This window comes from Aulonocara sp. 'chitande type north' Nkhata Bay, linkage group LG10 (assembly GCF_057382095.1).
Source record: "Aulonocara sp. 'chitande type north' Nkhata Bay isolate Kocher_YH1m ecotype deep benthic linkage group LG10, A_spYH_male_GT1.1, whole genome shotgun sequence".
Classification (NCBI taxonomy): Eukaryota; Metazoa; Chordata; class Actinopteri; order Cichliformes; family Cichlidae; genus Aulonocara; species Aulonocara sp. 'chitande type north' Nkhata Bay.
The window spans coordinates 15,182,069-15,209,737 of record NC_141353.1 but is presented as its reverse complement, the minus strand read 5'-3'; the positions used below and the strand labels follow the sequence as shown (position 1 = coordinate 15,209,737).

At 39.9% G+C, this 27,669-nt stretch overlaps 3 protein-coding genes across 9 annotated transcripts in view; 2 read left to right on the top strand and 1 right to left on the bottom strand.

Annotated features, from left to right (window-relative positions):
- The first annotated feature begins 2,461 nt into the window (after nucleotides 1–2,461).
- LOC147320486 (U2 snRNP-associated SURP motif-containing protein) lies at nucleotides 2,462–11,947 on the top strand. Of its 5 annotated transcripts, none has more exons than XM_086308526.1 (25): nucleotides 2,462–2,568; nucleotides 3,385–3,436; nucleotides 3,675–3,759; nucleotides 3,889–4,000; nucleotides 4,466–4,569; nucleotides 4,707–4,774; nucleotides 4,891–4,988; nucleotides 5,084–5,148; nucleotides 5,229–5,394; nucleotides 5,478–5,677; nucleotides 6,168–6,211; nucleotides 7,640–7,744; nucleotides 7,828–7,894; nucleotides 8,015–8,184; nucleotides 8,276–8,438; nucleotides 8,547–8,626; nucleotides 8,722–8,809; nucleotides 8,907–9,035; nucleotides 9,158–9,347; nucleotides 9,605–9,685; nucleotides 9,762–9,825; nucleotides 9,909–10,053; nucleotides 10,254–10,364; nucleotides 11,041–11,213; nucleotides 11,296–11,947. In XM_086308526.1, the coding sequence occupies exons 3-25, from the start codon at nucleotides 3,682–3,684 to the stop codon at nucleotides 11,408–11,410; spliced, it is 2,616 nt and encodes an 871-aa protein (XP_086164652.1). In that variant the 5' UTR covers nucleotides 2,462–2,568; nucleotides 3,385–3,436; nucleotides 3,675–3,681; the 3' UTR covers nucleotides 11,411–11,947. The 5 variants fall into 5 exon arrangements, with proteins under 5 accessions (XP_086164652.1, XP_086164650.1, XP_086164653.1 ...); XM_086308524.1 differs by lacking the exon at nucleotides 2,462–2,568 and adding an exon at nucleotides 2,613–2,770; XM_086308527.1 differs by lacking the exon at nucleotides 2,462–2,568 and adding an exon at nucleotides 2,625–2,745.
- Nucleotides 11,715–24,267, bottom strand: wdr44 (WD repeat domain 44). The gene is made up of 20 exons (XM_086308523.1): nucleotides 23,732–24,267; nucleotides 22,917–22,950; nucleotides 21,391–21,468; nucleotides 20,649–21,249; nucleotides 20,264–20,412; nucleotides 20,066–20,161; nucleotides 19,817–19,953; nucleotides 19,429–19,512; nucleotides 19,211–19,317; nucleotides 18,598–18,749; nucleotides 18,356–18,494; nucleotides 14,772–14,836; nucleotides 14,570–14,686; nucleotides 14,361–14,483; nucleotides 14,066–14,257; nucleotides 13,837–13,938; nucleotides 13,248–13,363; nucleotides 12,974–13,101; nucleotides 12,757–12,891; nucleotides 11,715–12,663 (listed from the first exon to the last, which is right to left on the bottom strand). Exons 1-20 carry the CDS (start codon nucleotides 23,806–23,808, stop codon nucleotides 12,575–12,577), a joined length of 2,721 nt encoding a protein of 906 aa, XP_086164649.1. The 5' UTR covers nucleotides 23,809–24,267; the 3' UTR covers nucleotides 11,715–12,574.
- Nucleotides 24,268–27,544: 3,277 nt separating this feature from the next.
- The window catches only part of klhl13 (kelch-like family member 13), a 42,902-nt gene continuing 42,777 nt past the window's right edge, over nucleotides 27,545–27,669 (top strand). Inside the window, exon 1 of one of the 3 annotated variants that reach the window (XM_086308516.1) lies at nucleotides 27,545–27,649. The gene's annotated coding sequence lies outside the window, so the exon portion shown is untranslated. The remainder of the gene's footprint in view (nucleotides 27,650–27,669) is intronic. The other 2 variants (XM_086308519.1, XM_086308520.1) reach the window with 2 other exon arrangements.

Genomic DNA, 27,669 nt, shown 5'->3' with positions numbered 1-27,669 from the left:
TTTTAACCCTTTTTTCTCTCCATCTGGTAATAAACACCTTTTAACAGGAGACCCAGAATGACACAGGGGGCACAAGCATAGCACATTAATTGGTGCACTGTAGATAGTTATTTAAAAAATGTTTAGCGTATAAAGGTTTATTATAACATTGAAATAAAACATATATAATCTAACATGTTTCTATAGTACAGCTCTCATCACATTCACTGGATATCACTAATCATTTACTGCTTTACTGCTCCTGGTTGTCTGAACAGTGAGTCAAATAATTATCCTCTTCAGTCATTGTGAAAACTTCTCCACCATCATACCCGGGTCCTAATGGGGCATTCCACTATCCCAGTAATGTCACAGAATGGTGCTAAAGTAAACTGAAGGTTATCCAAAACAACCCTCATGTGCCATCTATCTATCTATCTATCTATCTATCTATCTATCTATCTATCTATCTATCTATCTATCTATCTATCTATCTATGGCAAAATGTGTCTCACCATACGTTGTTGTTGTTGCACTGTTTGCAGTTTGAGCATGGCACATTGTACCATACGTTTTTCTTTTAAACTTTGGATCTTGAAACTGTATATTATCAATATATTTATATATGTATTTATCATAGCAACAAGATATCATAGGTTGAATGTAGTTCTTTTAATCTGCCCTGTTCTAATGAGGCTAGTAGTCTCTCTAAAACCTAATTAGCTATTGCAGACATAATACTTTTAAAATGACCAAAACAAGCAGAAGTGGTGTTAGCTAATGACAACAGGAAAACAGAAAGATGTGTATTTTAATAAAAGTTTCCACTTTTTGTATGTTGACATGCAGCTCATGAAGGCAGCGGATTATGACCTGAAACTTTTTAATCTAAGGTAGAGATAGGAAATAGACGACAGCAGGTGTGTGTGGACATTTACTATACTGCTTCATTTTCCATTTAATATCACATAAGGTTTCAGTTAAACTGTGTATTGTGATGTTCATTAATCAAAACTATTCTCTATACATGTACCACGTGTGTAAAACTAGTGGCCTTACAGCTGCAGCCTTTTTTTCAAATACAATATTTTTGAGGTGTTTCAGTCAAGTTTTTAAAGTACTTTTGAATTTTTTTTTAAATTATTATTATTTCTTCAAACCACTGGCTTTGGGGACTCTGTTATACTTGTGCTTTTAGATCTCACAGTAGCCTTTGACACATTAGATCATAACATTTAACATCATGTTGGCAGAGGTCCTGCCTTTACTGGTTCAAGTCATACCTACCTGACAGATATTTTTCTGTCTCACTTGGTAAGTTTTGTTCATCTCCCTCCCATGTGGTGTACCTCAAGGATCCATCCTTGGACCCCTTTCTTTTATTTATTTGATGTGCTCTCATTTAACAAACACAATGTCTCATTTCATTTTTATGTAGATGACTGTCAGATTCACGAACCAGTTTTTACCGACCTTGGGGTAAAAATATGCATAAATCTTAAAAGTGACAAAATAAATACAGTTTTCATCTCAGGCAATTCTCTAAACTTGTGTCTTTTATCACTTTTGTGAGTTAGAGAGTTTTACACGTATTTGTGACCACTCACCTTGATTACCGTAATGCACTTTTTGTTGGTATTGATCAGGCCTCATTATTGTGCCTACTAATAGTCCAAAAACCCAGCTTGTCTGCTGACAGGGACACCTAAACATGAACATATTTCCTTGGGTCTTGCCTCTTTACGTTGATTGTCTGTCCATTTAAGAATTAATTAAAAAAATATTTAGCTGCCTAGCTCCTTCCTACCTGGCAGACCTTCAACACATATACACTCCTCAAAGTGGACAACAAGGACCAGTCACTCCTTGTCTGAAAAAACACCAGGGGGACAAGCTTTTGCTGGTGTGGCTCCCAAATTGCCACGACAGCAACGTTGCCCCTCCATATTAGGCTGGACCTAACACTTGAGTTTTAAATCACGTTTAAAAACACACACTTTCTTCAAGGCATTTTAGGAGTAGTATCAGAGTTGGCTTCTAATCAGTTTTAGTCAGTTATTTGATTAGTTTTAATTTTTTTAATGTATTTTTAATTTTAATTTATTGTACATCTTTTCTTTGTAGTTTGTAGTATGTTTTATTTATTTTTCCTTTTTGTTTAATATGTGGTTATTGTTTTTTATGGCTATCCTTTGGTAACTATGTTTTAAAGTCTATAAATAAAGTTGGATTGGACTGGATAATAATGGGTACAAATGATCATGAAAACAAGTAAGCCAAGGTCCACCAATTGCTTTGCAGCTTGATGATCGGGGCACGTTTTGAATTTATTATAATTATTTTATATACCTTAATATTTTCCATCACACGTGTCACATATAATCAGTAATTGATTCGGACTGTCTTTTGTCCACTGGTGTTCAAAAGTGCTTTAAATCAGCCTCTTGCACTTTAATAAATAAAGGGGTCTCTCTCTCTCTCTCTCTGTCTTTGTTTAAACCCCAAACTGACATTTATGAGATTTATGAAAACCCCACAGCCGGTGACCACCACAAACCTGGACGTGAGGAGGCAAAACTGTAGCAGCAGGTAGATGAAAGAAAGAGAAGTCTCCGTAATGAGTGGAGTATGAGCGCACAGAGATACGGACTCCTTTAATTAAGCTGCGGACCGAGCAGAGAAGAGCAGGCGTCCTCTCACAGGAGCTCCACTCGTTTCGTGCTAGCACGATGTGATAAAAAACCACTTGTCAGTCGCAAACAAATGGTGAAGCAATAGCTTAACACACGTTGTAAGTTGCGGTTATATCGGGTTGTGTGCATGCACTGTGGTTTAAACGCTGTCCTGCGCGGTCAGTCGGCGCTTTTGCGGCGTTTCAGAACAACATAAAGAGACAGTTATGTTAGCTAGCTAAGAGTGTCTGAGCTCTGTGTGAGTGTTAGCACTGAGGGAGGTGTTTGCGATTATGAAAGATGCAAATGTGTCCGAGTTACTGAATTGTTGGGGTCATAGGTTGACAGAGGAAATATAAGCTCTAGCATTATTCATGTGAAGGTTAAGGGTGGGCTAGCTCTTTATTCGTTAGCTAACATTAGCAAAGTGGAATGGTAGCCTGTGTGTTGTCCAGGCCTTTTAAACACGTTTATTTGCTCCAGATGGACCTGACCAGCTTCTCTGTTTAAGTAGTGCATGTTTATTGTTCAAAAAGCCTCTTAGTTTAATGCACTTCATCTTCTTGGCTTTAACTATCAAACTTAAGGGTTGTAAACACTCCAGTGTCCACCCCCCTGGTACCATAGGTTAGCACTGTGTGTGGTTATTGATGAGTAGCACTAGTTTTTTCTAAGCCTGTGTGTTGTTTATTTTATTTGGCGATTAATACTCTGTGTTTTTCTCCTTTAATAGTCTGTATCCAATATCTTACCAAAGAAAGGATGCCATAAGTGACACTAAATCGGTAAGATGACTCAACAGAAGACAGAGATTTCTATTGCTTTGCCCTTCAGTGCATGTCTGCTGCTGTGGGCTCTTCCTCCCACTGGATCAGGGAGCTCTCTTTAAGATTTACTGTTATTATCAAAGCATGAAAATGCTACAAGAAAGTGCTAGCTCTACAATTGCTTCTGTGCTACCAATTGAAAGGCATTTTAACATGAACTTTTCCACCCTTGTGTATTATTATGTACTGCTTGCAGCTTGAGCATGGCAGATAGAAAGGGGAAACCAGCAGCTCCACTGAAAACACTCACAAAGAAGGAACAAGAGGAGCTCAAAAAAAAGGTGCAGGGGGTTTGCGATGTAACATTTAGATACGATGGAGAGTGTTTTTTGAATGTTTGGCGGAAATAAAACCTTATTAAGATCATATGGTAATGAATTAATACAAATAGTGTTTCCTTGTATGTCTAGGAGGAAGAAAAAGCAGCAGAGGTGTTTGAAGAATTTCTGGCTTCATTTGAGACCAGCGAGAAAAGCAGAGTGAAAACTTTTGTCCGTGGAGGTATTGTGAATGCGACTAAAGGTGAGCAGCGAGGGTTTTCACAAGCATCATGATGTGATTTAGCGACATTGCAGTTATGTTCCTTTTGTTCAGCAGTGGGATGTCAGGACCAAGCCTGATTTCAAGTTGCATGTTTAAAATACTAATAATAATAATAATGAACTGAGTGCCTGACTCAGCAGTGAAATAGTTCACCATCTTCATTTTTAAGGGCCACATGTTTGTGATGGTTTAATAAAATTCAGAGACTCTGTGAACTCTGGGAGAACTGGACTATAGGATTACTTATAGTTGAACATAGTTGCTCAACGTATTGTTATATGAACAGACATCTCATTTAGTTCACTTGTGAGTGAGTTTATATGAATTGTTTTTGGAACCAGTGCCACTTTCTGTCCGAATGGTGTTCAGGGTCAAGTCATAACAATGAAAGCGTTTACATAAATAAGCCGGATCAGTATTCGAGGGTTGTCTTAATCTTTGCAGAGGAGGAAGCAGCAGAGGTCAAGAAAAGTAAGCTCTACCAACCTGCTACCAAGTTTGTCCACGTGTCCCAGCATGTCTCACCGTCAGCTGAAAGCAAAAAGTCTGTAAGTTTATTCATTTTTTTTATTTTGGATCAAATGCATAATATCTGATTAAGTATTAATGTAAAAATACGGTCCTATTAGCCTTAGCTTTCAGTGTTTGAACGTTTTTAATAACCAGCTGTTTGTTTGTTTGATAGACCTTTAAAAAAAAGGCAGAAGAGAAAAAGAAGAGTAATCTCGAACTATTCAAGGAAGAACTTAAGCTGTAAGTTGATTTTGTTTTTTAATTTATTTTTCAAAAATGTGCTAGAAATCATGTTTCTGTGAAATATGTTTATCTTCTTGGGACATGTAAATCTGTTTTCATGTGTGGGGATACAGAATACAAGAAGAGCGTGAGGAGAGACATAAAAGGAAGAAAACTGACTCCGGTGGAGGACATTATGGAGATCTGGACACGCCTTTATCAGGACGATCAAGTAAAACCCCTCCTTTGATATTACTGTTGTTGTTAGTTGAATCAATTTGGTAACCTTTAAATTGACCTAACATCAAGCCCTTTTTCACCCTACAGCGTTATATGATGACCTGACAGTGCCAACCACCACTAATCTCTACATTAACTGCATAAGTCCAAAGGTAAAGGTCCACACAGACTTGCATAGGTTCAACATATTGCTCACGTACGACCCTCGCTTTAAATTTCTACTACTTTTCAGATGAATGAAGAAATGCTCTGTAAAGAGTTTTGCAAGTATGGTCCCCTGGCCAGTGTGAAGATTATGTGGCCCCGAACAGACGAGGAGCGCTGCAGAACCTCTAACAGAGCATTCGTGGCCTTCATGACACGGAAAGATGCGGAGAGAGCCTTGGCTGCACTAGATGGTACAGGTGACTCTTAAAAATACCCCTGTTACATATCACAGCTGTTTTTCTCACAGCACAATGAAATATGGTTTGCTTTGTAGGTAAAGTGATTATGGGGTTTGAGATGAAGCTGGGATGGGGCAAACCAGCTCGCATCCCACCTCAGCCACTCTACACGCCGGTGGGAGTGAGAGTCACACCGCCGCCGCCGTCCGGCCTGCCTTTCAATGCTCAGCCCAGGGATCGCTTCCGCAATGACTTCACCAAGCCGCTGGGCATGTCTAAAAAAGAGCTTGACAAGGTAAAATCTCATCCACAAGTAATTGGTGTTAACTGCATTTGTATGGTGATGTAATGAATTAGGAATAAGAGTGTGACAATTAAAGGAAAACTGTTTCTTTAAAGACCTGCAGATTTATCAGTATTACTATTATTATTATTATTATTATTATTATTATTATTTTATTATTATTGTTATTATTTACTTATTTATTGTGGAAAGGCCTGCTGTTGATCTAAGTTTGGAAACTATAGCTAGTGACCAAGTCAGGGTAAATGTGTGCTTTGAAAAGTTATTTGTCACAGTTATTTACTCGAATCAGCTCAGCTTGTATAGATTGTGTAGTATTTTACAATAGTTCATTGGAGTCCTACAGCTGTGTCACCCTATCTCTTTTCACTGACCGTTAATACTGTCACCGTTTTCTATGCTGTATGTATCCTGCAGTGTTTCATCTGTACAAGTGCTCACGTTTTAACGTTTTCACTATTTGGTTTGACTTCACAAACAGACTCTGTCCGAAGCCGTAGTCAAAGTGGTTATCCCAACCGAAAGGTATACACACTCTTCTTACTATGACTGCCCAGCTGTTGTAACACAAGTGTTATAAGCGAGAGGCTGTGGTGCACTGTTCTTTTATCCAGATGTGTTGTTTGTGGCAGGAAGTCTCAGGTCTTAGGGCTGTTAGAAATACACTTGGCATCCCACAGTTGTTTTACAGTTGCTGTAAGTGGGTGGATACTTTGACATCTGCAACTTGTTGGAGGTGTGATTCTGCCCGTGATGATAAAAATCTAAATTTGGTCACCTTCCCCTCTCCTTGGGAAGCAGTAAACCATTTCCAGCAGAGCTGCTGTTTTTAGAAGGCTACATGCTCAGGCGTGCTCTGACCATTTGCAGTTAGTGAAGACTGTTGTTGTGGCCAAAAAACACAGTTGCCTCATCAGTGCGCTGCACAGTTCCCCCCCCCCGGCCCCCCCGCCTTCTGTAGATTGAGCGACACTGGAAGCAGCTCAGAGCTACAGAGCAACCTCGAAAGGGGTAGATGGGCCATTTTACATTAAGCCTGGTGTTTGCTTTTTAAGGGCAGAGTTGCAGAACTTTTGGATAATTCCTCACACATGTCAAATGTCATGGCTTGAGGTTTACATGCAATTCTTGTTTCAGTTTATTAAAAATCCATCAAAACTCATCTTGTTCCCACCATGTCATTCAGTTGTCAGCTATTTTTCTGTTAAATACTTAATTGCAATTGTTGTAAATATCCGTTGGTATCTGTATTTTAAACCCTGGATTTCCCATGGGTAGGCTGAGACACTGCAGACGATACAGCTAGAAGGCATGTTGATTTTTCTCAAGTCAGATATCAGTAGAGTAGTACTTTTGTCATAAATCAAGCCAGCAGCTCCTTCAGGTCATAGTAGAGTAATATGTGAGTGTAACTATAGTGGCAGACATAACTGCATGAACACAGTCTACACTGATCAAGTTCAAACAGGTTTCAGGTCTGCAGCCCCAATCCAAAGTAACCATCTTTTTCAGACATTTTAGACAGCAAGATTTTTACAGGATGTCATAAATTTGGCAACCCTGACAACTAAAACACAGTAATAAATTACTGTTTTTTTCTTCTCAAAGCCTTGCATGAGTCAAATATAGCAAGACCTCAGGATTCTTGCATATTTGGCATCTTGAAGCTTCATGATTAATGTTAAACTTTGGATTGGGGCTTTGCAACGTGAGCCATGAAAAGTTATTGTGATTGTGTCATTTCTTCTCCATTCTTACATTCAGTTATCGGGAAAAAAGACAGGCCCACACGTGTGGTTTTCCTATTATATTTGGGCATGCATAAGCACAGTATATCTTGATTATTTAGTCTGCCAATAATATTCATGGGCCTTTTACTGTTAGAGATGCTTGAGTGTGCATTATGAGTTTTAATCTTAAACCTGGCTCTGATGCGCCTCTCTGTCCCCACAGGAATCTGTTATTCCTTATTCACAGGATGATAGAGTTTGTGGTGCGTGAAGGTGCAGTGTTTGAAGCCATAATCATGAATAAAGAGAAAAACAACCCACATTACAGGTATGTTTGCAGCACTTGGGCCCGTGTTGGTGTTAAGTTGAGAGAAAATTGCATCGTGTTTGATTTATCTGTTATTGTCTCAGATTCCTTTTTGACAACAAAAGCCAAGATCATGTGTACTATCGCTGGAAGCTTTTCTCCATTCTTCAGGTATTCTGTTTCTGCAAAACCTTGTTTCTGAACAGTTACCGGAAGTAACGGGGTCATGTGGATTTAAATCATCTTTTCTTTTTTTTTTTTAAATTTGTCTGGTTTTCATCCGTACCTCAGGGAGAGTCCCCAACAGAGTGGAGGACGACAGATTTTCGCATGTTCCGCGGAGGCTCTTTGTGGAGACCACCTTCTTTAAACAGCTACTCTCAGAGAAGTGAAGAAAGGCAAGAGGAAGAAGATGATGTTTCCCATGAGGAGGAGGTGAAGAAAGGGCAACTCCGAGCCGAGTAAGTCATCTAGCGGTCACGGCGACATTTATTTACGCTTGTAACTTCAGTTAAACTGAACGAACATGACTCTTCTGTAAACATCTTTCAGGCACAGACAGAGGCTGGAGATGTTGCTTAAGGAGCTCGCTGCTGGGAGAGAAGACATTGCCAATGCCATGATGTTCTGTCTTGACCGAGCGGACGCAGCAGAGGAAGTAGTGGGACATGTCTCAGATTCCTTCTCCTCGCTCCAGACGTCCCTTCAGAAGAAGGCAGTTTGCTTCCATATATCTTTATATAAAACACGTGTTACACAGAAGCTCTGTAAAGCTACAATAACCAGGTCATATTGAACTTTTCTGTCCACTTCAATCTCACAGATCGCCAGATTGTACCTTGTGTCAGACATCTTGCACAATTCATGTGCCAAAGTAGCCGGTGCCTCGTATTACCGGAAATAGTAAGAGACTTTCCCTAAGTTTGGCCTGAGCACTCTGATCGCATTTTATTTCAGCTTTGTCTGACCATCTTAAAGTTTTCCCCTCATCTTTCCAGTTTTGAAGCAAAGCTGCCACAGATCTTTGGAGATCTTAACGCAGCGCACAAAAACATACAAGCCAGGCTGCAGGCTGAGCTGTTTAAGGTAATCATGGAATCCGCTTGCTTTTCGCACAAGGACATTTACTAAAAATAGGACAACAAAACATTTTCATGTGCATATTATCTCTTTCTCTCCACAGCAAAAGGTCATGAGTTGTTTTCGAGCTTGGGAGGACTGGGCCATTTACCCACAGCCTTATCTAATCCACCTTCAGAATATCTTTCTTGGCTTTGCCAAAGCAGGGGAGGAGCTAGCAGAGATGGCAGAGGTTAGCTGAATTACTCCCCTTATTACTGCCTGTTGGTGATGCCATTTCAACAATATAGGCTCCCCTTCTTGTTGAAAAGTAAATGAACCTCGACATAAATGCATTTCCATGTCTCTTCGTAGGAAGTATCCTGTGATATTGACGGTGCACCAATGGACAGCACACCTATAGATGGCATACCTTTGGACAGAGCTCCTGTGGATGACTTGGATGGCTGCCCTATGGGCTGGGACCCTCTGGATGGAGTCCCTGTTGATGACATAGACGGTGTTCCCTTAGGGGTCACCGCTGATGACATTGATGGGATGCCTTGTGAGTCCACAGCATATTAATAGTGTTCTTTTTTTTTTTTTTTTTTTTAAACCAAAAAAGTCAATAATCCACCCAGCTCATACATCAAAACACTGACGTCCTGAGTAACGAGTGCGCATCTCGATCTCAGCAGGAACAGATTTGTGCTGTATTTCTCAGTCATTAAAGAGCAAAGTCACTGTTATCACGATCTAACTGGAAGCCTTTCAAGGATGACCTGTCCTCGTCCTAACCTTGTGGCTGTTTTATCTCCCCAGTGGATGAAGGCAGTGTTCCTGTCTCAAGTGTGCCTTTATCTAAGTGGGAGAAGACTACTGATACTGGGGTGTTTTCTCAAGGTAAGACTTGTCAGGATGTTACTGTATCATCAATCTGCCCAGATCATCGTGCTTATTGTTCTCTTATCTCTCATAGCAAAGACTGAATCTAAGTGGGACACTGTGGTGGAGCGAGACAGCGGCGATGAAGCAAACGTGAGGTAAGGCCCGAGTGTCTCGCCTCCTGTGTACATTTATTTAAAAAAAGAGACTGCAGTCAAATGGATCTCATGCCTGTCAACAGTGGCAACTCGCAAGAGGAAGACTCGGAGAGTGACAGCAGTGCCGATTCCTCCAGTCTATCAAACTATGACAGTGCGGTTTTTCAAAGCTCGCTCAGAAGTTTTCAGATGTCTGAGAGCAAAAGGAAAAGGCTGAGAGAGCTAGAGGCAAGTGAAAAGTTGTTCAAAAGCATCTTTGTATGAGTTAGATTTGCTGAAAACTGTGTACCTTTAGTTCTTATTTAAAAAAAAAAAAAAAAAAAAAAAACATGCCTGATGGTGAGTACCACCATCAGGCATGTTGGACAATAAGTCAGATTGTAGTTGGTAAATGTTCAGAACTGATTTGCTTTCTCACTATAACACAGGTAAAGGTTATGAAGATCCAAGATGAGCTGGAGTCTGGCAAAAGGCAGAGGAAGTCTGGAATGAGCTTACAGCAACAAGTGGAGCACTACAGAAACAAACTGCTACAAAAGGTGGGTTGATGAGCCACTTGAATTAGTATAGCTTTAAAATTACATTGCACTGTGTTTTACCTGTGGAGGAATAAAAGGTGCTCAGATTTTCTCCCCAAGAGCCCCACTTTAAGCAAAATACAAGTCACTCATGTATAATAGAAGCACATCCTCTAATAATGAACAGTGTAGTGGGGGAAAAAAAAGAAACAAAATTAGTTCAAATTGGTCAGTACAGTTAAAATAATGATTTAGTGGCAGAGTTGTAAATGTTTGTCAATATTGCACCATCTACTGGTAAGGAACTGTAGCTGCAGTTTATTTTAAGCTAGGTGCTGTTGGTTCTTGTTTGTGCACAATTTGCTTTGTGTGGCACGGTTCATATTCACTACTAGAAATGTTGCTCTGTTGGGTATGTTATGTGTGGAGATCTCAAGAGGGGGGGGAAAAAAACTAGCAGAATTTGCTGGACTTGTGTTCTAATGTAGCAGCTTCATTGCATTTAAATAATTCTGCATTTTATTGCTTTTGCCCATGGACCAAAAAAGATGACAAAGAGGTTTAAAAAAAAAAAAAAAAAAAAAATTACTTTCCTTGTTATAGAACCTGCTAGAAAGAAACTCCCATTAAACCTGACTGAGCTGATTAGGGAATTGGATAACTACAAATTAACAGGGATGTTTTTACTGTCCTGTAGGAGTTTGAAAAAGATGAAGAGAAGAATGAGAGATCAACATCAAAATCCAAGGAGAGGTCCAAGGACGACAGGAGGAGCAAAGAAAGGAGCAGAAAAAATGACGATGGGGATAGAAGACGTAGTAATGACCCTGGACACCAGGCCCGAAAATCAAGGAGCATCTCTCCTTTAAAGTAAGTCAACTGATGCTTTTGCAGTAGCATCCATCCTGAGTGTTATCTTTAAAGTCAGTATTTTATCTTCTGTTTTGTTCAGGTCTCCCAAACGGTCCAAACGTTCCCGATCACCATCTCCGGACCACAAGGCAGGCAAATCCAGGTCACGGTCACCCCGTGGCTCACACAAGAAAGCAAAGAAGAGCAAACATTGACTCAGCTCTGCAGTGCGTGCTCCTGTCCACAAAGTAACACAGTGCACTTCTGCAGCGCTCTTTCAAACAGACCAACCCGTCTGCTCTGTCATAACTAAAACACTCCATGCAAGATTCAGTACACTTTTATATGATGAAGAATGAACACTGTAATTATATTTATTTTTGTTTTAATGTTTGGTTTAAAACAAACAAAAGTCGCTGTAAAGTTCGGACACTAAATAAATCACCTTTGGTGATGGAAGCGTGTGTGTGTGTGTAAGATGATTCGTGAGAAAAAGCATCAAAATGTTAAGTTAATGACTTGTGGACAAGCACTCTTTTAGTTTGTGTGGATTTTTATTGAGGAAAGTAATAGAGCATTTGTTTACAAAAGCATTAAGTATGCAATGTTACACAGTAAATTTACACAACTGTTTTATAGAATGAAATGTGCTTTCATTGAACAAAGAAATGTATCAAAAGTACTTGACCCAATACTGGTTCTGAAACACAGATTTAAGATGCCCAGCCCCGATCATTAGTAGCCACACATCTCCTGCACTGAAATGTTTGTTATCTGCTGAAATATTTGATAAAGTGAGAGGAAAGCTTTAGAAGTGTAATTTAGAAAGCAATCTAGACTCTGTAGGCACGAATATTTTGTAAATGACATTACAGTCCAGCTTTAGACACCTTGAGACAAATGCGTCTTAACACAAGACATGAAAATCTGCCCAACATCAGGGCCTTGCTTCTCTAAATTTCTTCTGAAATGTGGTAGCCAAAGAAAGCATAAGGTGCCCCATACTGTTACAGGTAGTCTTCTAGCTATATTCAGCCCTGACCATACCGCCTGAAATGTACACGTGCGTATCTGAACATATTTAGTTTCTGTTCACGCTTGACATGTCCAGATCTTTCGTTCAGACCAAACTGTTCACAGTTGTCTGGTATCAAAGATTTAAAAACAAAAAGTGGTAAGGAACCTCACTTTGTCCATTTACAGTCTATTTATTCCACCTAGTCCCTGTTTACCAAAAACCGCTACTACAGACAACTTTGTCTCAGTACCATTAGGTACTTAGTGACCTTACAAGGCTCTGAGACAAGTTGTCCTCAACCTTTAGGACTGATCACTGATAGACGGGCCTGAACCTGAAGAGCCAAGAGCCTCTAAAATGCTCAGTATTTTTTTACATTGATAAAAACCTTGATGGCTCCAGTGAAGTCAGCGGAGAGAAGAACTTCTGTGTGATCTGTCTTTAATGCTCCTGCAAAGAGAGAAAATGGCATTGCAAGTTTACGACACTGAACTGTGATGTTCTAAGAAATCTTGAGTCATATGCAAATTAAAGGGGGCATACCTGAGGGTATCGTTTCAGAGTCTGTGGAGTCCAGGCTCTTACACTCTGCTTCTGGCTTCTCTGCACCACTCTCCTGTGGGACAATAAGGCCTGGGTGGGGTGCGAAAATGGCTGACGTAACCACAGCGTTGTGTGCTGAAAGAGAAAAACTCTTTAGTGGCAGCCCCATGGCTGCTTACATTAAACGGTGTTTGCCACTTAGCATAACCACAGTTACCTTTAATCCCTTCCCAGAAGTCATTGCGGTCCCGCCGTACAGATGTGAATTTACTCAAGTCATGGTAAGTGCTCCAGATGTATATGTACTTGTCCTCTGAGCCGCTTACAATGAAGGAGTAGTCGTGACTACAGAAAAAAGGCCAAACAGGTTTACTGCAACATACTGTGTCAATACAACAACAACAACAACAACAACAGAAAGAGCTTTTGTCCATGCTTAAGGTTAGAAACTGACAAAAAACAAACAAACTAGAAGCAATGTACACCCTTACCTGAAGCTGGCCTTAATCTGGCTGCTACTGTTGACATAACCCTTGTACTTCATTGATAGAGACAAGTCCCTCAGGTCATAAAGGCGAATGCGGGAATCATTTGATGTCACCAAAATCTATGGGCAAAGGGTACAGTTCAACATTTGGCATTTCACAAGTCTTACAGACACGACTTGTTACACTGACGACTAGGGCTGCAGCTGTCGATTATTTTAGTAATCAAGTATTCCATCGATTAGTTCAATGAACCAGCGCCTATCAGCATTCTGAAGTTTGCCCTGGACTTCGACTCAAAATTTTGTGCTGTTAAAAACAAGACTTTAATTATTAACATCTACACCATCATAATGTTAACAGCAATTCAGCAAAACCCAACAGCTCCAGGTCAGTCCCTCAAAGTTTTACTGACCAATATCTTTAAATATTAAGATTATATTTTATTTCTCTTTATATATATTTTTTATTCTCTTTAAATCTGAAAAATTAAGCTATGAAAGCCTTGAAATAAAGATGGTCTAGTAAACCGCAGTTTACCAAGCCCTATTGACGACCCACCGCAGACATATTTGTAGGGATGGCCAGCTGTTACCTTATTTTCTCCAGGCAGAGGTTCAATGCCAGTGATCTTGCGTCCCACTTTGTTCCTTCCTCTGGTGGACCGCACATGAATTTGCGTGTGGTATTTCAGACGCTAAAAACAAGGTGCAAACAGAAAAATGCATTTGCTTCATATTTGAATGGATGTGTTCATGAAAAAAAGTACTATAAAGAAATAATTAAACCATGTATTGGCTGGATGAAGCAATGTATGTGTATACCTCTGTGTCATAGAAGATACATCGACCATCATAGGTGCCAATCACTGCATATTTCCCATTTTGGCAGAAGTTGGCAGCGGTGATGAGCCGGGTTTGGCCATCCACCTCATTCCACAAAGCCACCTTCTTATCTGGAATGTTCCAGAGCCGTAGTTTTCCATCTAGAGAGCCGCTTAAAAAGTACCTGTCATCCTGGGTAAGAAGAAAAAAAAAGTACTATGAATGGAGTCTGTGAGACAAAATAATAGATGTATGATTTGCGCTGAGAGCAGTAATGCAAGGTGACTTAACGTACCCTGGGATGGAAAGCAATGGCTGTGACAAAATCAATGTGCTGAAAGCAGCAGAGACACTCTCGCCTGGATATGTGCCATAACCTGACTGTTTTATCCATGGAAGAGGAGAGCAGGAAAAAGTTCTAGACAAAAATTTTTTTGGAAAAGATGAGACAAGAGAGAAGAAAATGTGTGGGGGTAGAAAAACTTAACAGGGTGCTTTAATCACCTTTGACCAGGATAAGTCCAACAGATCAGCCGTGTGACCCTTGTACTTGCAGAAAGGGACTTGACGGAAAGGGGCATTTCTATCTTCCGTGTCTGGGTCCTCTGGAATACAACTCGCCTACAATAAAAATGTCACTTAGGTACACATCTGGAACAAAAATGGCTTAAAAATGTCTGATTTTTGTGTTAGTGTCATCACTCACCCCAGTCTCAGTGTCAGATTTAGAAGAACATAAACTTTCCTGAGAAGGAGAAGGTGACACTCGACCTGGAGAAGAAAAAACAAAGGAAGGTTTCTCTAACAAGAACTTGAACATCTTCTGGAAAAGTCTTGAGTCTTAATTTCTTTATATTTGGCTAGGAAAATGTTAAATAGGTGTAACAAACTATTTACTAAAGCATGTGTAAACATACATCAGATGCAGTATATAGGGCAAAAACAGAGTTGGCAGCTTGAGAAGCTTTCTGCTCATTTCTTTAAGTAGTCTTCAGGAATGGTTCTGCAGGCCTCTTGAAGGACATTCAAAGCTGACTGATAGTGTTTCACTCCGTTCTTCTATCCAGGTATGCCTTGTTACACTGACTGCCACATGTTCAGAAATATATGTCAAAATCTGATTTTTCTGCATTCAAAATTTCTTCATTTTTGATCTCCAGTAGCACTGGAGATCCTCGTTGTGCAACCCCTTTCCTGATCCCTTCCATATATGCACTGACAACTTAAACCAGAAATGCCAAATTTGGATCCATCACTCCATGAGACCTGCTGTCACTGATTTTCAGCCCAGTTTCTGTGTAACTTGGCTTACCTCAGGCTTTTCTCCCTATTCTCCTTCCTTAAGAATGGCTTCTTGAAAGCCAACCTTTCATTGAGACCATTTCTGATGAGGCTTCAGTGATCAGGTGATGGACCAGCACAAGGTCCTGCATCTTTCAGGTCCTTTGCTTGACCTTTTCCTATGTCTTACTGGGGATTTATGCTTCAGTGGGAAATCTATGCCATAGCTACATTGTAACCACAAACCCCTCTGAAAGCCTAAGGTGTAACCTGACGTGCACCTCCCTAGAAATGTAGCTACATATCAGGTAAACACAGTCTGTTTAGAGTCCCTGTATGCATTTCCAGCTACCTTTTTGCCAGGGCTTTTGAATTTATCACTGAGAGAATACCAATCACCATGTCAGTATAATAAAAAAATAATCATAGCATCAATATACAGGGAGTGCAGAATTATTAGGCAAATGAGTATTTTGTCCACATCATCCTCTTCATGCATGTTGTCTTACTCCAAGCTGTATAGGCTCGAAAGCCTACTACCAATTAAGCATATTAGGTGATGTGCATCTCTGTAATGAGAAGGGGAGTGGTCTAATGACATCAACACCCTATATCAGGTGTGCATAATTATTAGGCAACGTCGTTTCCTTTGGCAAAATGGGTCAAAAGAAGGACTTGACGGGCTCAGAAAAGTCAAAAATAGTGAGATATCTTGCAGAGGGATGCAGCAGTCTCAAAATTGCAAAGCTTCTGAAGCGTGATCATCGAACAATCAAGCGTTTCATTCAAAATAGTCAACAGGGTCGCAAGAAGCGTGTGGAAAAACCAAGGCGCCAAATAACTGCCCATGAACTGAGAAAAGTCAAGCGTGCAGCTGCCAAGATGCCACTTGCCACCAGTTTGGCCATATTTCAGAGCTGCAACATCACTGGAGTGCCCAAAAGCACAAGGTGTGCAATACTCAGAGACATGGCCAAGGTAAGAAAGGCTGAAAGACGACCACCACTGAACAAGACACACAAGCTGAAACGTCAAGACTGGGCCAAGAAATATCTCAAGACTGGTTTTTCTAAGGTTTTATGGACTGATGAAATGAGAGTGAGTCTTGATGGGCCAGATGGATGGGCCCGTGGCTGGATTGGTAAAGGGCAGAGAGCTCCAGTCCGACTCAGACGCCAGCAAGGTGGAGTACTGGTTTGGGCTGGTATCATCAAAGATGAGCTTGTGGGGCCTTTTCGGGTTGAGGATGGAGTCAAGCTCAACTCCCAGTCCTACTGCCAGTTTCTGGAAGACACCTTCTTCAAGCAGCGGTACAGGAAGAAGTCTGCATCGTTCAAGAAAAACATGATTTTCATGCAGGACAATGCTCCATCACACGCGTCCAAGTACTCCACAGCGTGGCTGGCAAGAAAGGGTATAAAAGAAGAAAAACTAATGACATGGCCACCTTGTTCACCTGATCTGAACCCGATTGAGAACCTGTGGTCTAGGGCTGCACGATTTTGCATAAAATGAGAATCACGATTTTTTTGGCTTAGAATTGAGATCACGATTCTCTCACGATTTTCTTTTCCAGTATAAATATTTATTGCACTTATTAACTGCACATCAACTTCGTTGAAACTGAACATAAAAACAATAAACAAACATAAAAACAACAATTGTCTCATGTTTTGTTGTTGCCGCAAAATGTTGTACTGCTTGAAATTCCGTCTCCACTGTTGCTCGACACTGCGTGTATAGAGCAGGTAGTGCAACAATAGAAAAATAACACAGCACTGTGTAGCGTTTGTCTAGGGTGTTGATCATTTTCCTAAATCCCTCGTTTTGCACAGTGTTGATGGGAGCCATATCTTTGGTCAGGTGATAAGTAATAACCTCCGTAATTTCTTTGTGCCTGCGGGAGTTCGACGGGTATAGGGAAGCGCTGTATAAGATTCCCGTTATTGATGTTTGGGTGGTTGACCGGGACAGATTTTCTCCTGTCACTGACGTGCTCACCGTTGTTTTTTCCCCTGCTAATACCCTCACGTGGTATAAGGCTCCGCCCTTGTCATTTGTTGAGCAGGAAGAGTGAGCGCTTGTTTTCATGCAGATTACGTCCCGGATCAGATTGCGGTACAATCGTCGTCGTCTTTTTTTTTTTTTTTTTTTTTTTTAAATCGTTGTCATTTGGAAATGAGATCGCACATAAGTATGAATCGAGATCGCGATTTTCTAACGATTAATCGTGCAGCCCTACTGTGGTCCATCATCAAATGTGAGATTTACAAGGAGGGAAAACAGTACACCTCTCTGAACAGTGTCTGGGAGGCTGTGGTTGCTGCTGCACGCAATGTTGATGGTGAACAGATCAAAACACTGACAGAATCCATGGATGGCAGGCTTTTGAGTGTCCTTGCAAAGAAAGGTGGCTATATTGGTCGCTGATTTGTTTTTGTTTTGTTTTTGAATGTCAGAAATGTATATTTGTGAATGTGGAGATGTTATATTGGTTTCACTGGTAAAAATAAATAATTGAAATGGGTATATATTTGTTTTTTGTTAAATTGCCTAATAATTATGCACAGTAATAGTCACCTGCACACACAGATATCCCCCTAAAATAGCTAAAACTAAAAACAAACTAAAAACTACTTCCAAAAACATTCAGCTTTGATATTAATGAGTTTTTTGGGTTCATTGAGAACATGGTTGTTGTTCAATAATAACATTATTCCTCAAAAATACAACTTGCCTAATAATTCTGCACTCCCTATAATAAACACTCACAAATGTCAGCAGATTCCTGGAGGGAGATTGCTGAAACTATCGGTTCCATACTATAAATTTAAAATCGTTTCTTTGTTATGTTGTCTGTAATAGTTCAGAGAGACTGAAGACGACTTAAAAAAAAAAAAAAAAGGCTCCTTCAAAGCAAAATGACAGGCAGCTGAATTCTTTTTCCCCCCAAATAATCAATTATCATACAAATAAAAAAGAAATCAAATATGTTGCTAATGCGCTTACCTTCAGTATTGTACTTTAATCTCATATTATTGAAGTAATCAAACGCTGTTTTCAGGACCCAAATGCGAACCACGTTATCTTGGCCCGCAGTTGCCAGCAGCCTCCCGCAGTGAGAAAACTTCATTGTCCAAACGGCCCCCTTTAAAAAAAAAAAAACACAAGCAAACAAAGATCTCTTAATACAAGCATGTAGTAGCACACAGTGTGTCAGTGCATAAAATAACATGGTACAATAATCCCACCATGTGCTCTCCACTGAGGTCCTGCACAACCTTAATCTGGTCAAAGTCAAAGGGACCCTTGAAGCTATGCGCTGCCTTGAACTTGGCCTGCCTGGTGTAAGGCATACCCTCATCGTCGCTCGATGATGGATCATCCTGATCTGTATGGAAGACTGAGCGTAGGATAAACAAAAAGAAGAAGTGTATCAGGGTTATTTCACAAGCCTGTGTTGGCATTTGGGATATTCTTAAAGTCAGACCCATTATGCTCATTACCAGGTCCATATTTCTGCACTCTTGGACTCATAAGGGTTCTGTGATAATAGTCAGAGCTCTAATAGTGAACACGTACAACTGAGACAGAGTCAAAGACTATTTATTTTCTTGTGTTCAAGAAAACTGTATTTTTAATGCATTTTTTTCTTTATGGTGCTTAAAAAAAGCACACACTAAAAACGGTGTGTGCACACAACTTGTTATACCGACAACTAGGGTTGTAGTTGGACAGGACACTTTCTTGTAATGTTTAGTAAGTTATCCACAGGAACATGAATATAGGCTGTATGGTTTTTTAAAAAAAATACAACTGCCTCTGCACAACATCCTTTCACTTCCTTCTCTTTTTTTTTTTTACCTTCATCACGAACACTTTTCACTTTGTTGACTGCCTTCTCTCCGTACTCCTCAGCCAGATGCTTGGCCTTCTTCACCGACTTGCCGAGGAATTTTTTAAACTGGGTCCTGGTCAGAAATACCAACAAACCATTAATATACTTTAAATTAGATGATGTTGTGAAAGAGGGAAATACACTAAGTTTCAGCAAAAGGCAACCAAAAACCACTAGTCCTTACGTCCTCTGTTTTAGTTTTCCACCGTCTGTGTCTGTCATTGGAGTCTGAGTCTTCTCATCATCATCTGACTGTGCTGCATCATTCCTGCAAAGCCAAAAATATATCAGCGTCGTCTCGAAACTTTACCAGGTTCTTGTTTTAGATGATAAAGCTTAACCATGTTTTCCATGGGAAACTTATGTGAGCAATATCAGTGCAACCCATTGTAATCAACTTATTCCCTCAACAGGGAAAACCTTTTCTGAGAATCTGATCTGAAGGTCAAGTGTTTGGCTTCACCCTAATCTTTCCCTCATTGACTTGTTTAATAAGCTGTGATTTGAACAGTTTTAAATTGAATTTGACAACAGCAACACGAGCTAACCCACGTAAATAATGTTCTGCTTACGTGATGTACTCCTTGGTCCTCCTCATAATGTGCAGAGTGAGAGGGTTGATCCCAGCAGGAAGTTTCTCCTCCGCCTGAATTAGAGGAATTTCTTCCCCAGTGTCTAAATTCTTGATCATCACACTGGCCAAGATTTCCTGTTTTAAGATGCCCACAAGCATATTTTTGTTGCAATGACGACCGGTGCCAGGAATGTGTCGATTTTAGGTTGTGGCTTGGACTCAAGCACACACAAAAACTGACTCTTACTTCATCTGTCAGTTCTCTGCCAGAATTTGACCGAGGACGTTGAGGGCCTGGGGTCTGTCCTCCGCTCTGAGATGAGGTCTGTTCATCTTCATTTTCCTAAAAATAAATAATAAAAATAATAAATAAATAAAATAGAAATTACTACACAATATTTAAATTCCTTTTTTAGCACCAAAAAGAGGTCTGAGCCTCACTCACCTGTGCCGTCACCACCTTGTCTCCACTGGTAGCACTGGCCAGATCCAAGGAATGCTGCAGCTCTTTGGTTAGACTCCTCACAGTGCTGCCAGGAGACAGGAGGCCTGATGGCTCCAGAGAATCACTGCAGACCACACTGACAGCAGACACTGGAAAAAATCACGCAACACAACAAAAAAAACTTTATAAGAAAAACCGTCTTCTTTTTCTGTCTGCTTTATGTTAGTGTGATTCATATGATGTGGCAGATAAGTACATAGACATACATAAAAGATAAAGACATTTTAACACTTGTTTAGTAAAAGGTAACAGTTTAAAATCCCACACTGGATTGATGCAACACATTTGACATTGAGACCCATTAAAATCACACTGTATTGCCTACCTTCCAGCCCACTTGGCCTAACACACTCCTGTGACTTCTTGGTAGGTAATTTCGGCCGAGATGGTGGCGGAGGTCTTGCAGGAGGACCCCCGCTTGGAGGGGGTGGGCGTGAGGGAGGAGGCTTCTTTGTGCTAGCTACAATGTCTGGCTCCACTGTGAACTGCTGAGGTTTTAAAGACCCAGAGGAGTCCGAGTCAGCTGGCCTGTCAGTCAAGGGAACCTGGTCTAAGATGTCAGCCGGTCTTGGCTCCTGACCACCTTCTGCAACCGCAACAGACAGGCTGGGCTGACTCTGTCCTATGGTGCTGGTGATGTCTGGAGGCTGAACATGTTCTTGTGAGCCAGCTGATGGCCCTGGGAGACCTGTGGGCTCGAGAGCAGGTATAGAGCACTCGCCGTTTGATACTATGCTATTCCGTTGTTCCTCTGGCCTCTCGACAAGCTGGGGTTCAACAGCTGGCACAGCCAGCTCCCCAGGGAGCCTGTCACCATTATTCTGCTCATTTGGCTCGGCTGCTACATCAACATGCAGCTGATCTAACAGCTGAGCCACCTCACCTACGTCTCCCTTTTGACTCTCTTCGATGATACTATCAATGATCTAAAAGAAGAGAAAACACAGTCGATTTAGCAATACAACATCTATTTTTTTACGTTATAGCTCATCTCTAAGAAAATGTGTTTCTCTTTGCACAGAACTTAAAACAAAACTCTAAACAAGGATGAGACTAGAGAAACATACCTGTAACGAATCATCTTGCTGAGTCTCAGAAGTGGCACAGCTCAAATCTTGCGCAACGTTTACTGAATTGTGCAAAAGCTGTTTCGAAAAAACAAACAAACATATAGACCATTTACCAACATGTACTTACAATACACACACACACAGGAGAAATATCAACAGTAACATGACAGCTAAATTACAGTTATTCAGGCGTATCCACACAAATGGAAACCTAGAGATGAATTGTTTATCTATCTTATGATATTCATCAGTCTTGGAGGTTATGTTATGTAATAATTCTTTGTTGACCTTTATATTAATTCCTTGTGTAACTGCCAGCTTATGATATAACAAATGGCTTTTCTAGATTGAAAGTAATGTCTACATCTTGTTACCACTCAAAATGTGTATACCGCTCTCCTATTTTGGTCCCATTTCCTGCATGGAGTGAGGTCAGGCGATTGTTGTCTTTAACGTTTGCATCACCTTGCAATAGCATATATATTATTTTTGTTTTTCCTTGCAATTATTTGTGCATTTCATTGCAGTAACTTGTTTTCTCTGACAGCCTGCTTTGCATTCCTGATGATCCATTTGAAAAGTTCGGTTGTTTGTTGGCCCAGATCAGGTCTTCAGTGACAAATGTGTCATACTACCAACATACAGTAGCATTAAACTCTTATCCTGGACAGCTATCAGCATCATCTAATATGTAACTAACATCATAACAATGTTGGTTCAGAATCAAAATTGCAAATGACACACACACACAAAACCACTGTGAATAATCAATGTTGCACCACTAAAACTTGTCACAGCCATAACTGTAAAAAACAAGTCTTGACAGCAACGATCTCTAACCCAACTCTGCAGTCATAAGTACATATACAGCTGAGGGTGTCCTGACTCTCACTGCTGTCACAACCAGCAGCAGTCTAGAATACCACATGACACCACATCATAAAACAGTAAAGCCTTTTACGATGAGTCAGATGAAATGCAAACTTTTTTTGCGAGGTCATGCAAAAAAAACAAACAACAAAAAAAAAAACATGCAAAGTAATGCAAATTTCACTGAGAGTTAACATAAAGGTAGTTGTCAAAAAAACATTACATCGCCATGAGCTTGGAGGGGACCTTGTACAATTAGTACACAAAGGTGTTTAGGAACGGTATTGCTCATAGCCGTTTACACACGATCACCAAGGTACAGGTAAAAATCTGCACCTTTCATAGGGATAAACATGGATAAAGCAAGATTAATAAACATAACTGGAAAATGCATAGATCTCTATGTTTTTTGTTTTTTTTACTGTAGTCACCCCTTCCCAAAGGTCATTCAGAGACAGGAAAACTATAGACAAGCTACAAACTAATAGTGTTTTATGTGTGTGTCCGTGCGCATATATATATGAATTTGAAAAATCAAAAAGTCACTATTTTGTTGCCATATTACTTTGAACTATAGAGTAATCATTCCAAGAGCAACTCAGCACAACCCGTGACACCTTGTTTCAACAGTGCCTAGATTTAAATAAACATACCTGAGGTGAAGGAATGACGAACTTTGCGGGAGACCTAAGAAACACAAAACACGTGGTTTAAAACTGATATAGGCTAAACTTATAAAGCAGAGAAAAAAACCCAAATACAACACAAAAATCTAACTTTTTATAATTTTACCTGTCACCTAAGCAGTTGAGACAATGAATTAAATAACTTTTACCCCATATATAACTTTTGATCAGAAGAAATAATAGAAGCAACAGAGCACACACTTTAAACATTTACAGAGTGGTTCAGTAACCGCTTGCTTTTAAGCAGACACAAAATGCACCTTTAAAAGTTACATTACATTATTAATCTCTAATCGAGCTGTCATACAGCGGATCATACAAAAATACTGTTTTGTAAGCTACTGCTACCTTCAGTCGGGTTTTTTTTTATTCCAACAAGCTATGTTTTGGATGAAAACTGTAAATTTGCATTGTGGTTTCAGCTTTGATAAGAAACCTGTTCCTTCAGTCCAAATCCTACTGTCATCATGTGACTTGTGAGTGTTTTGAGGGTTAGACTCTCCTGTACCTGCACTGAATAGCTGGTGAACATAAGCACTGTATGACAGCATATAATTAATATTCGGCATCTAAATACAAAACAGACTGGGTCGTATTTTGCACACGGCACATGACCTGGCTTTGAAGCAGCTTGAGTTCATGCTTTTCATGAAAGAATGGCCATTTTGCAAATCTAACGTTAGCTGTCAATACTACGCTAGCTAGATATATATGAGACAAGAAAAAAACAAGCAATTTAACACCGTTTTCAAAAGTAATATTGGCAAAACGTCTTTTCTTACACTTGTGGAGACGGAGTAAAATTGGGGTCCTCTGGAGCATCATAGAATTCCTCCGTGTCACTTGTATCTGACGCCATGCTAACGTCAATGTAGTTCGCTAGCTAGCCTAGTTTCCAGGCAGCTGTGTATAAGCCTAACCTGCCAATGACTGAAAGGTATTACATATGCGCTTGTAACGTCCTCTATGTTAACACTGATATTCCATTGCCCGAGCCCGGGAGTCGTCAAATAACAACTTTCCGGTCCAACATTACGCTGCAGCTAACAAATGTAATCCTGTCGAACGACTAAGCAGCACTTAATGCTAACTAACCCTGACCCTCTTTTAGATCTATCTTGCACAAAGCACAGTATCGACCGAAAAAAACGCCACAAGCGAGTTTTTTGTTATGCTTTTTCACAACATTACACACTTGATAAGCTGTCAAGCTAACAGAACCAGAGAACCGCGTCATAAACAAACCAGCTACACAAAAAAATACATCCTAACGAAGCAAGGGAGGGGCACAGGCGCCCTCTTGTTTCTTCTTCTTTTTCAATGGCGGTTGGAGAACAGCTTTTACGGCTAATACTGCCACCTTCTGGACTGGAATCTGAATGGAACAACTTGGTTGCTAAATCCTTTTTTTCAATCTTTTAACTCTCACTCATTTTACTTCACTAATATGAGTGCCGTTTTATAAAATTACTGTATACATTACAATACTCACTGAACAACCAAGAGAATAACAGCCACTGATCAGGTGGAGTAGAGTGTATTAGTTGGTCTAGCAGCAAGGTGTAGTTTTTGGTTCCTAAATAATCCACTCAGGATGATATGATCATGATTAGAGCAACAGTTTGTTTAACCCATATTTGAGAAATTATTATTATTATTAGTGTATCTGGCAGATGACTCTCTGACAGACATTTTTGAATTATAGAGGCAGGTAGCATTTGGTCTGAGAGATTTCTTATATCTGTCCTTGTGGCAGTGGAGCCGAAACAGTCTGTTGGAAAAGGTGATCCGCTGCCTGTCAGTGGTGCAGAGGGGGACAGGATTATCCATGGAGTTTAAAGTTTGCTCACTGACACCACATCTTCACCACAGTTTCAAAAGTGACCAGTTTGCTGGCATTTGCAGAGTTAGCCTTTTCAGTGATTCTGTTCATGTCACCAGCTCCCAAAGCAGACCACAGGTAAGTACACTGGGCTTGCAACGCCTAATTGACAGAAAATCTCATCATTTTGCCGTTTCTTCACAGAACACGCCACACAATCATCCACTGGTGCTCTGTACTCTTCCTGCCTATCACTAATAAATTCACTGCCACTGCAGAACTGTCAGAGTATTTCTGTAGGTCGCATGCATTGAAAGTCTGTGGAGCTTCTGTGCTGCACATCACCAAATCAGACATAGCACTGACTAATCTCTGTCAGTAACCCATGAGATGGTATACATGTTTACTGACATTTCTTATCGCTTTTCTCTCAGCAGAGAGAAGAGCTGGATCATTTTAATTTGAGAAATCAAAGGAAGTGATCCTCTGCATGCAGCCATTTTTTTTAGATGGGAGTTAGCTCTCTGCAGCATGTATAGTTGCATCATGGCAGATTTGGTTTGTATGCAAACTGCATGTGACTTTTCCACTAATGAGCAGTTTAGAGCCTTGCTGACATTTGGTTGTTTTAAGCAGACACACAGACATAATAATTATATCTTAATTATTAGTTAGAATAACATTATTATATGTAAGGTCACCAGAAAAACGGCTAAATAAATGTGACCAGGATACAGTGATGGAAATAATTATTTTGATCTTCACTTACAAAGAAATTAACAGTCTCCAAATTTGATGGCAGTTTTATTTTAACCGAGAGAGAAAGGATAGAGGAGGATTTTAATAAAGAACCCAGAAAGAAAACATTACATAAAAATTATAAGATGATTTGCATATCATTCAGTGAAGTAAGTATTTGAGCCCCAATCAAAACATGATTTAGTACTTGCTGGAGAAACCCTTGTTAGCAAGCATGGTGGTAAGAAGTTTTTTTGTAGTTGGTCACCAGGTTTGTGCACATCTGAGGAGGGATTTCGGCCCGCTCCTCTTTACAGAAACTTTTTTAGGTTTCTTGGCTGCAACTTGGAAACTCAAAGGTTCAGCTCCCTCCACCAATTTTCTATAGGACTGAGAGAGTTTGGAGAGTGGCTAAGCTACTCCATAATCTTAATGTGCTTCTTTGTTGCCTTGGTTTTGGCTACTGCCATGCTGGAAAAGTCATCCTTGACCCATCTTTAGTGTTCTGGGTGAGCAAACAAGGGTATTGTCCAAGATTTTATTGTACATGGTCCTGCTCATTGGTCCCTCAATGTGGTGAAGTCGTCCTGTACCTTTAGCAGAAAAATAACCAAAAGCATAATGTTTTCACCTCTGTGCTTGAATGTAGGAATGGTGCTCTTTTGATCATACTCAGCATTTCTCAAACAATCATTTCCCCCACTCTATACACGGTTACTGATCAGTAATTAGTGCAGGGGTATTGTTAAGTATACTAGAAAGTGTAATTAAATTGTAGTGCTTAATAAATCCATTGAAAAACTCATTTAAGTTACACGCTCATATGTTAGCCGCTCTATGCCCCGCTCATTCTTTCTCACATGCTGCGACAGGCACAGTGAATGAGGTACGGAAAAATCACCACAGACTGAAGTGTTTTCATTTGCAATCAAAGCGCTCTTTGTTCCAGATCAATGCATCAGCTGATTGATAATAAGACTACAATCTAATGGATTATTCAAGAGTATGAAAAGGTGGAGGTTGCAGAAAGGTGATTATTGGAGAATCTGAGTGCATTTTAATGAATGCATACATTATTTTTACACATTTTGTCATTGTAGACTGTAGCTGTTAACTCAAATAACCACCCATTACAACCAAGGCATGCAGAAGAGGATCTCTGAGTCACAAGACAAAGTCACAAGACTCATCAAAGACTCAAAGTTTTTTTGTACTTTAAAAAAAGTACAAAAAAACCAAACATATTTTACAGGTAGCCTGTCATTCAAAAATGCATTTATGTCTTTTAAAATGATTTACATACTGTGAACAAATGTGGCTATTGTTTGTCTATTTGGTCATTTTCATTGCAGAATTGATCCATCTTTTACTTTTTTCAATAGTAAAAACTAATTAAAAATATTTTTTATGTATTGTTGTTATATTTTATTTAATTTTATTTAACATATTTATTTGTTTTTTTCTAGTTAACTTTACATGGTGTAAAAAAAGAAATTCCTGACCTTTGGGATAAATGAGGTATGTGTTGTCTTATTTATTTGTCAGAGTCCTTTTAATTTTTGCTGTTTGAGCTGGAATGTCATTGGGCAGCAGGAACACCGATCTCTGCTGTACCTGTGAAAAAACAAATCACTTCCATATTTCAACAACATTAGCCTCTCACATTAGCTCATCTTGAAATTTCCACTTGATTTACCACAATATTCAAACTCCAAATTCAGACTTCTGCTTTTGTAAACTAAATAAATAAATAAATAACCAACCTAATTATCATACTTTATGTGCGTCCCTGTCTCACTAATTTCCAACATGTGATACTTTTCATTATGAATATAGCTCACGAATGTTTTTAAATGGAAGGCTATGGTTCACCTCACAAAGTATTATCCAGGCATTTCAGTGTCCAGGTGCTTCAAATAAAAAAAGCTGTCTTAAAACCATTATTTAGTAACGGAAGTTTTAAGCCAATGAGAGAAGATTGCCATACTCTTCCGCCAATGGAAAGTGTGGATACTCCGGCTTTCCTAGTAAGCTACAACTGCATTGGATAAAACTAGGAAGGAGGCTTCAGGGGTATAAGTGGATTTGAGGGCTTGGAAGGAACACAAGGACGCAAGGTAACGCTATATCGTTGTGGAAGGTATGGAATATGCTTTATAA

Bases quoted from the DNA above. Each gene is read 5' to 3' on its own strand.
- LOC147320486 (XM_086308526.1), top strand. From the start codon at position 3,682: ATGGCAGATAGAAAGGGGAAACCAGCAGCTCCACTGAAAACACTCACA. The intron at 4,570-4,706 runs GTAAGTTTATTC...TTTGTTTGATAG, and splicing joins CAGCTGAAAGCAAAAAGTCT to ACCTTTAAAAAAAAGGCAGA. The intron at 9,686-9,761 runs GTAAGACTTGTC...TATCTCTCATAG, and splicing joins TACTGGGGTGTTTTCTCAAG to CAAAGACTGAATCTAAGTGG.
- wdr44 (XM_086308523.1), bottom strand. From the start codon at position 23,808: ATGGCGTCAGATACAAGTGACACGGAGGAATTCTATGATGCTCCAGAG. The intron at 19,513-19,816 runs GTAAGCAGAACA...TTGGCTTTGCAG, and splicing joins AGGACCAAGGAGTACATCAC to GAATGATGCAGCACAGTCAG. The intron at 14,484-14,569 runs GTGATTAAAGCA...ATTTTTGTCTAG, and splicing joins TGGACTTATCCTGGTCAAAG to AACTTTTTCCTGCTCTCCTC.